Source organism: Clarias gariepinus, chromosome 14 (assembly GCF_024256425.1).
Source record: "Clarias gariepinus isolate MV-2021 ecotype Netherlands chromosome 14, CGAR_prim_01v2, whole genome shotgun sequence".
Classification (NCBI taxonomy): Eukaryota; Metazoa; Chordata; class Actinopteri; order Siluriformes; family Clariidae; genus Clarias; species Clarias gariepinus.
This window is the reverse complement of record NC_071113.1, coordinates 30105108-30115000: the sequence shown is the minus strand read 5'-3', so window position 1 is coordinate 30115000 and position 9893 is coordinate 30105108. Positions and strand designations below refer to the sequence as shown.

General features: G+C 42.2%; 1 protein-coding gene across 2 annotated transcripts in view; it reads right to left on the bottom strand.

Moving 5' to 3' along the window:
• Nucleotides 1–6736: 6736 nt before the first annotated feature.
• The window catches only part of fam53b (family with sequence similarity 53 member B), a 29046-nt gene continuing 25889 nt past the window's right edge, over nucleotides 6737–9893 (bottom strand). For both annotated transcript variants that reach the window (XM_053511541.1, XM_053511542.1), the window contains exon 5: nucleotides 6737–7753. In XM_053511541.1, coding sequence (XP_053367516.1) covers nucleotides 7481–7753 — 273 coding nt within the window. In that variant the 3' untranslated portion in view covers nucleotides 6737–7480. The remainder of the gene's footprint in view (nucleotides 7754–9893) is intronic.

The window sequence follows — 9893 nt, the reverse complement described above, 5'->3', positions numbered from 1 at the left end:
AAACAGGAAAGACAGAATGGACAAATGAAGCGCCTGGACAATAGAGCACTAAATCAGTTTATAGAGTTTTTCCACGGTTCTCACACACACACCTTTAGGAGTTCAGGCTCAGTATGTATGTATGTGTGTGTGTGTGTGTATCACAGAAAATAACTCCTGCTTCCTCTCTCTCTCTCTCTCTCTCTCTCTTTCGATTACTCCTCCCTCAATCTCGCTCTCCCACTCACTCTGTTTTTCTTTCTCCTATGTCTCTTTTCCTCACTTTCTATCTCCCTTCCCCCTATTGCTTTGCTCTCTCTCTCTCTCTCTCTCTCTCTTTCTCTCTGTTTGCGTGTGTGTGCATTGTGATGTTTTTCTTAGTAACTGCCCTCAGGTTCAAACGTAGAAAATGCACAACCCTACATGACTTCTTCCCGAACAATTTTTGGAAGCCAACGACCCTACAGTTACCTGACGAATCCTTAAAGACCTTTTTTTTTTTCCAATGAGGCCACAAGTTAGATTTACCCCACACGTCACATCCCCAGTTAACACACACACGCTTCAACAAAAATGCATGCTTCAATGCTTCTTTGGATGATTAAGGGATGTCAGTTTTCCAAAACAGGGTTTTTCTCACTGTACCACCTTTTCATACAGAGAAACACTGCAGTTTGTTTAGTGTAGATGACGGGTGACGTCAGATTTCTCTCTGTAATGTAACTCCATTCAGGCAGTGAGTTCACACCCTTTAACTTTACTATCTGTCATTCAACAGGGCAACTTAAGTGCAACACACAAAGAGAGGGAGTGGTGTAAGAGAGGAATACTATGCAGCATTTGTAATACACTTAATATACAATAAGGGCAACATTAATTGTGTGTGTGTGTTTTATACAGTACATAATGGACAATGCAGTCATCAAGTACATCTGTGACCATAATTGTGAAAGAGTAAAACAGAGCCAAGGTAAAAAAAAAAAAAAGCCCCAGACTACCCAGGAAAGGGTTCATGCTGGACATAAGAGGGCCCCTGGTTGGACATTAGAAGGCTCAAGCAAGAGAAAAGAACCTTCTGGGTATCTTCTGGACAGAAGAAATCCAAAGACCAAAGACTTGTCAAAAGAAGCCGCAGTCTGGCCAGTGATAATGGGGGCTCCGGACTGAACAAAAGTAGGACCTAGGTTGGACCAAAACTAAGCATGAAGTCCCAGACTGGACAGAAACAGCCCTATTCTGGCCCCAAGATGGATCAAAGAAGAGCTAGGATGGCATAGGTCCAAATAAACTCCAGGAAGGATAGAAGAAGCCTTGGAATAAACTAGAACAGACATTAGTCTGATTAATGGAGTGGAAGCAGTGTAAGATGGACAGAAGTAGCCCCAGTAGAGATCAGCCAGTAGAGTGGAGGGTCTATGGAAAACAAAAGAGACCCCATGATAGACAGAATTCTGGAAGGAAGAACACCCACAGGTTGGCAAGTGAAGTGGAGGCCCCAGGCTCAACAAAAGAGTGACCCCAAGCAGCAGAGAAGAAGACCTTAGATGTTATGAAGAGGTCGCAGGCTGAGTATTGAAGTTGAGGCCCTACAATGAACAAAAGAGGCCTCAGGATGGACAGAAAAATAGAGTAAAAATACTTCAGGTTAAAAGACGTCCCAGACTGAACAAAGAAGGCTGGGGGAAAAAAAAGACTCTTGGCTGGAGTTTAGGTAGATCGAGCAGGACAGAAGAAGCTCTCAGGCTGGATAGGAGAACCCCTAGGCTACAGAAGAAGCCATCGAATAAAAGGACAAAAAGGAGGTGTGAGCTGAAGGCCCCAGGCTGACCAACATAAACCCACAGAATTGACAGATTAGACCCCATGTTGGAAGGGAGGTTAGACTGCAAATTTGACAAGCAATTGATCCCTACTGTGGAAAGGAGATTGTACACCAAACTAGATAGAATATTAGACCTAAGGCTGGACAGAAAATCAATTCTCAGACTGGAAAGATGATTAGACCACAGGCTGGATGGATGCTTAGATGCCAGACTGAATAGATTAGACTCCAGGATGGACATGAGATTAGACCCCAGGCTGGACAGAAGATTAGACCCCAGGCTGAATGAATGCTTACACATCAAGCTGGACAGAAGAATAGATCCCTAACTGGACAAAGCCCAGGCTATGTCTAGCCTCAGGTTTAATATTCTATCTAGCTTGGGATATAATGTCCTGTCCGTTTTGACTTTTGTTCTGTTTTAAACAAAAGTCTAAACAAAAGACTGAATTAGTCTGAGATTAGACCCCCCAAAATAGGAATTGTTCCAAGTGTTATATGTGATCCCCCCCCCCCCTCTAATTAGCTCATGAGGAAAACAAGCTTATATTATTTAACTATAACATGATTATGTCACTGATACATACGTATCGATGGTTCCTCCATCCATAATTTTCATTTCCATGTAGGACGATTTCCAAAGGCTGAGCAAGAACTTTGTCTCTGTTTTCATGTGGAAAATCAAAGTTACTTTTATGCTGCTGTAAAAGTCAAGCAGATGGTGCGTGGGCAAAGAGACAGAAGATCAGTACAGTAGTGAGTGCAACCGGAAGGTTAAATGCCACAGTAAGCACAGTCGTACCCCTGAGACAATAATACAGTTCTGTTCTTCAGTGATCTCTGGTCTGAATGTCACAGTGTGCTGAAAATGCTACATTATCATTTCTGCCATGCTACAGACAGCCATGACACAACCACACAGACCTCCGGCATAAAGGAAAGTAGTGTGTGTGTGGTAGAGATAGACATATAAAGGGTGTCAGGTTACACCCTCGAGTTCCCCAAACACCGCTTAAAGCATTAAAATTCTCACAGTTTAACATGCTACATTCTGACATCTGCTTCTAGCTATAACACTAATACCCAGGAAACCTAGCAAGTCATAGAACACAAACCTTTTTCCAAAAATAAAGTGATGAGAGAAAGGAATGTATGGCTTCATAAATCCAGATGTAACAAAACGTCATCTGGTCCTCATCCATTCCTAAATCCTACACGAGGGAACCAGTGGACCCACTGAAAACTTCATTTACCTATTTATCTGTATATAAAAATGAAAAGTAAAAATTTACGCCATCTGTGATGCCCTGTTTCTGTCCTTCGTGGTTCTTAATTAGGCCTTAAATGCTTTTCTAATTTGCCTTAATCATATTCATATTAATGACAAAATGCAATAAAGAATGTTATTATTTTCTCATAATGATATCTTACTAACAAGAATCTCAAAATCCAAGCCAAGCACAAACCCCTCAATGCAGACAGTCAAGCATGGTGGTGTAGGTGTTTGACAGTGGTTGTGGTGTGACAATTTGGGTGTGGAACCACAAGTCAAGGCCATCTTGCAGTCAGTGTGGCAACCATAAAGCACTCTGTAGGCCAATGTTAGACCATCTGTCCAGACGATAAAGGTACAGCTGTATAGACTGTTATGAACAGTGCACAAGAGAAACATCAGGCCAGAGGTCTGAATTAAAAAAGGCTAAGATTCCATGGCTGGATAGAAGAGGCTCCCGGTGGAGGTCAATCTCAAAAGGCACCTCACTGAAAGCCCTAGGCTGGATTTAGATGGAAGATGCTCAGGAATGGATGGAAGAAGCCCCTGGTTGGACATTCAAAGTCCCTACCCTGGACATAAGCTTCACCCTGGATGTTTAGATGCATTTGGTTGGATGGAACGCATGTGCTATATCCAAGAACCTTGGACAGGATGCCTGGGTGGAAGTTTGGACCTGTGTCATGAACAAGCTCCACGGTGGATAGCTGGCTCATAAAAGACCCAGACAGGGTGTTGAATGGTTAAAAGCCCTAAAATGGACATCTGGATGGAAGAAGCTGAATGGCTAAAAATAAGAAGCCCCAGGCTTTATAAGTGAATGGAAGACTTTAGACTGGATGGATGAACACATTTTTTAGGATGGATGTTGTGTTTGGTTTTTCATTGTACTCACCAGACAAAGATTGAGCGCCTCTATTTTCCACCACTCCTCTGAGTAGGGAGGAAGTCATCTGTAAGTCATTCAGGACACAACCTCCCACACTCTGCTATCCTACTTCATCAAGAATATCCTGCTTAAATCAGCAATTCAGTCAACTAAAAAGATTGATAAAATATTCTGTGATCTGTATCATAAATTGTGTTTCATTTAACTTCATGATGAAAAATGAGTTTTACTGCATATTCAATGTGTCCACAAGGATGGTTTTGGAAACCCTAAGCTGGATGAAAAACAAACATGGGTTAGACAAAATCCACAATCTACAGATGCGAAACAGGCATGGGCTAGAGCCAAGCTCCAGTCTGGGTGGAAGAATTGCAAGAATGGATTAATAAACGCTGTGGACTTTATGAAGTTTAGAAACCCCTGACTGGACAAAGGAATTGATTCTCACTGGATGAATGACACAGTAGGCTAGATAGGGGAGGCAGTAGACTGGATGAAGGAAGCCTCCTGCTAGTATCAGAAGCCCCAGGCTGGACATCTGAAGACCTGGGCTGGACAACAGAAGTTTCAGATCCTAGACTGGACATTAGAAGCCAAAGGCTAGATGGAAAATACTTAAGGACAGATCAGATAAAAGAGATCCTTGGTTGACCAACAAAAGCCTCATGTTGGCCATTATAAACTGAATAGTAAACGCACCAGACTGGATGAAGAGGCTCTAGATTGGATGAGGGAAGCCCCAGATTGGACATTAGAAGCTGTCTACGACTACAGGCAATTTGGGAATACCAATCAGCCTAATCTGCATGTCTTTGAATTCTGGGAGGAAACTGGAATACCCAGAGGAATCCCACCATGCAAACATGGGAGAACATGCAAACTCCACGCACACAGACCGCGAAACGGCAATCAAACCCAGAACCTGGAAGTGCAAGGTGACAGTGCTAACCACTACGCCGCCGTGCCATCCCTACACAATGCTTTTGCTTTTATGCTTAATTGTAAGTACTGCATTATGGCAAGTATAGTGTTGTGTTAAAGAAGAAAGAAGTATTGCCTGAACAAATCTGGCTTAAGCCCCTCCATTTTCAGCCAAGGTACATCTATAACTCAGACACCTGTCTCCTAAACACAGCTCAGTGATTGTTCGGTATTGGAGTATATCAGATGACTGAGTACACACCGGTCAGATCTGTCAAGGACTCGGACCGGGGAGTGCAGATTCTGCTGGCTTTAAAGCGACATTAGACAAACCCTTTAATGAAATATTATTAAAATATTATTTTCCACAAACATGCAGTGTAAACAGACTGAGACCACAGAGAGTCGATTCATTTCCTAAACACACAGAGAGAGTGAGAGAAAGAGAGACTGTGTGTGTGTGGAGTGTATAGAGCAGCTGAAGCCATGTTGTCTAGGAACTGGGCAGCACATGAGAAAGATCTCAGTGGGTCAGATTACATCAAAATCCTTGAGCGAGCTCAAAGGGAGGTCCTTCATACCAATCCGGGCACACACTTTTCTCCCTTAAGAAGAGATATGTATGAGGGGCGTTTGATTGAAGCCAGTACTTGTGCTGAAATTTCTGGTGAATAAGGGCATAAAAGCCGTTGACGTTAACAACATAATATGGTAATGAGAATAATTTTTTTAAAATGGTGCAAATATTTTAAAGAAGGCCGTATGTCCGTGAATGACGATCGTGGCTAAGGTGGTTTGAAGCCCACTGCAGTTGTTCCTGTGAACTTTCTGCATCTTATCGACAGATAACTTGTGGCCAACTTGCGGAAGAGACGAACCTGTCCGTGTGAACTGTACATACAATCCTTCACCAACACCACTTGCACGGTACAGGAACTCAGCTGGGAGTTATCGCCACATCCCCTGTACAGTCCTGACCCTCGCTCCAAAACATTTCCACATGTTCGGAAAAGCCATTAAAGGAGTTCCTGGGAGGCGGGCATTTCAGATGTGAATCAGACAGGAAGCCCAATCCTGGTTCTGATAAAATCATGGTACTGGGAAAACTTTCTACCTTTATTATGTCCAAGCACTAGCGATACGCTTTTATTGGCCCAAAGCAGCCCTTAACCTGAACACCCTCACGCATCCATTAATCCTGTGCGGCAGCCAGACATTATCTAAATTAAATAGCGTATTTTGTACAGTATTGTAATTTGTTTATGGGAAATCACAGGAGCTTAACCCTAGGTTAAACTCGCGGAACAATTCATCCTGAATCACTCATGTTAAAACCATTAACAGTAAAAACCACCATCTTCTCACTCGCTATCCTGTAGATCACCAACTAGCTTCTCCTAGTAAATCTGCACTGCATTCTGGGACTGTGCGTCAACATTCCGACTACATCTATGCTGAAATTCTCATTATGACGTCACAAAAAAAAAACTAAGTTATTAAATACAGTACCTATTTATCTGTGCTAGCAATAACTGTGACAACCGCCAGTGTGTGTTAAAGAAATAAACAGATATACGACAGCACAGAACAACAAACATTTTAGGTTTAAGGGCGGAGTTTAACTTCATGGATCGCTCTTATATCTTTAATTAGCTTTCAGAACACCACTACAATGATGAGTCAAAGTATACACCTTCGTATCCTTTTTGAAGTACGAGATGCTTTGATGTTTAAAGGAATGGTCAAGATCAAAAAGCTTTTAGATTTCTCGCATTCTCTAGGCTTTATAAGCCACGCCCATTTTTACCATCGTTATAATAGGATGTTTTAACACAATTGCACACACACAGGGTTTACAAACACACTTTAAACATTGTTTATTCATATAGAAATAAGTACATTTTACGTTACACTTCGTAAAAAGAGGAATTAAATTCTATTAGCTTGAAATTATCATTCAACCTGAAACCCTTTTCCAAGCTTTTCACTGTGAGGTGTGCGTGTGTGTGTGAGTGAGTGAGTGAATGAGTGTGTGTGCTGTGTGTACGTGTGCGTATGCGTGTAATGTGTGCATCAATGCCAGTGCAAGTTCAACAGCAAGTCCGCAGATTTACGGCAGTCGTCTCTCATGACCTTCGTCTAGTTTCCTTTCCGTCCTTCTCGACGATGCCGTGCACATCCGGATGAACGGAGCAGGAAAAAAAATGAATACATCCTTAAAAATATAGATTTATATTTTCATTCCGTTCACTCCTCATTCAGCACAGACAGACAGACAGACAGGCAGACAGACAGGCGGGACTCTAAGAACGTTCGCCCGAGCTTCATCCTTCTTTAAAAGATAAAGTAAAGGAGGAAGAATAATAAGAAAAAAAAAAGCTACAATATCTGCAACAGAGCGTGAGTAGAAACCCAGATATCCCACAATCCACTCTGTTTTTTTTTTTTTTATTCAAGATTCAACCTGAGTCATCCTAACGTCCCACAATTCCGTTTGTGAGCGTCTGTTTCTCCTGAGTCCGATTTTATCCCCCACCGGAACGCGGGGGAGCACGAGAACCCGAGGACGTCGAAAACAGTCACACAAAAAAAAGTCTCAATTTCTCTCGATCTGCTCGATATCGAGTTCTCCACCCAAAATGTCCCTCTTCAACCCGCACAGCCCCGCCCACGGAGGCTCCTGATCCTTCCCGTTGGTCCAGTCGGCGTCTGATTCGTCGATAACGGATGAGTCGTCTTCTTTGGGGCTGAGGGGACACGCCTTCCTGCTCTGGTGGACGGGACTGTTGAAAGAGGACGGGGTCTGGCATAATTGACAGCCGTCGTCGCTGTTAAAGTGATTACAACTAAGGCTCTGGAAATTCTGTTTCTGTAACAGAGAGAGAGAGAGAGAGAGAGAGAGGAAGAAATGTATCAATGTGATCACTTTAAATAAAAATATTCCTGAATTGGAACTGAACCATTTCGTCAAAATCGGTAAATATATATATAAAAAAAATCGACTTTGGATGGAAAGTATGATCTCTGTAAAGCCGTGCAGTCCAAACAGAACAGGAAACATTTCAAGGAACACAATCTCAGACATGGCATTTTTAACATTAACGGGTTATGATGTCATAAACGATAACAACCAATCAGGATCAGTATGTAAATATAAGCTGTATGATGAAAACACTGAGTTATTATCATAAATTGATGGCAGCATGCAACTTATTAGAAAAAAAATATCTTCAAAGAAGCTTATATGTTTATGGTAGGAAAAAAAATAAAACAAAAACTAGGATAAATTTTTTTATCACAGCCCGCAGGCCTGACAGGAGAGGCCTGTTCTCTGAGCTCGGCAGGTTTTCCGCTTCTGTTCCACTTCAGCACTTTTATCCCCTTATGCAGATTTCTTACTTAGATATAAAAAAAAAAAAAAGATGCTGATGCGCAAATTATTTTTTAGAATACCCCATACAACAGTTTCTTATTCTTGTACACGAGCTACGGTTCGTCTTGCCATCAGGCACATTAAATACGCTTTAGGCCACGCCTCCTAACGTTATTCCACTTATATATTTATACGCTGGTAAGATTTTGATATCGTTATGTAAATGTTTTGATTGGTGGGCGGGAATTAGCTAAGATTAAGGCAGTGGTGGCTCAAAGGGGTAACACACTGGGTTACCATTTAGAAGGCTGGGGGGATTTGAGCTCAAGCTCATCAAACTGCCACTGTCACGCCCCCAGCCGTGTTTACTCCAGGAGAGCAGTATCATGGCTGAACCTGCACCCTGACTTCAGCTTCATACCAAGCTGAAATACTGCAAAAAAAAAGAAACAGGTCATGTATAAGAAACCGGATCTAAACAGACAACAAGTCCGGACCTAAACTCGAGCCTTGTGGGACACTTTGGACATTATAGTATTTTTCAATGAAATATGAGATTTATAAATATGTGCTAGCAAACCGCTTAAGTGTTACTCAGCTAACCACACCCATCCTGACTCTCCCACACAGCGCATCAGATAGTGATCTGATGTATATGACAAAATAGTCAAGTTCATAGCGAGGCAAGCAAGAGGAAACCGATGACAAGCCTCCATCCTTAGGCTTCACCACCGTGTAGAGCGTCTACGCCAGAAAAATCCGTGTGTACCTGCCTACAAGTATTGTGCTCTCAAACACGAGACGTTGTGTTTTAATACGTTTCAAAATCAGAATTAACACATGGCTCAGAATTACAGGGAGAGAGAGAGAGAGAGTGTGTGTGTGTGAGAGAGAGAGAGAGAGAGAGAGTAAGAAATGACACCTACGGGGAGGTGTTTCTAATTATTTTCACTGTCTCACACTCACACACACACACACACACAGTGCTAGCTGTGGTCAAGCTTCGTTGCTTCAGAGACAGAATATTTGCTTTGTAAATCAGGCCATGTTTCACCTCCACAACTATGTCCCACAGAGGAAAAACACACACACGCACACACAGGCGTCTATCCTGTTTAACAAGCAAGACGGTGAGAAAAACCAACAGCTTGAACAAGGCAGCTGCGATCACACAAGCATCGCTGTAAGGAAATAAAAAGAGAACTACGACCATTTCATTTTCAGGTTCCTCTAAATTTGCATCTATCCGTGCACATCCATAAATATGACTTAATTTTAATAAGCGTGGGCCGTCCCGGATCCTCGATCATTTGGTTAGGACATTAAAGAGTTACTTATTCTACATGGCTGACGTATTTATAAATAACAGGTTAATGTTCAGAGGAACTTTTTACAGAATTCCCAAATCAGTTACAGTTTTGTGAGGAGGAAAAAAAATATAGCTAGAGTGAATCGCGCGGTCCAGTGTTGCCTTGCAGAAAGTTTAATTAGATCGTGTTAAAAATTAATAAACAGCAACATGGTTCCACCTAAATACCTCAGACACACCCTAAATGTGTCTAGACCAGGGTTAGTCCCGGTAGTTCCACCTTTTAAAGTCATGATGCTCTAGGTACAGGAACCCGACGGTGTCCTG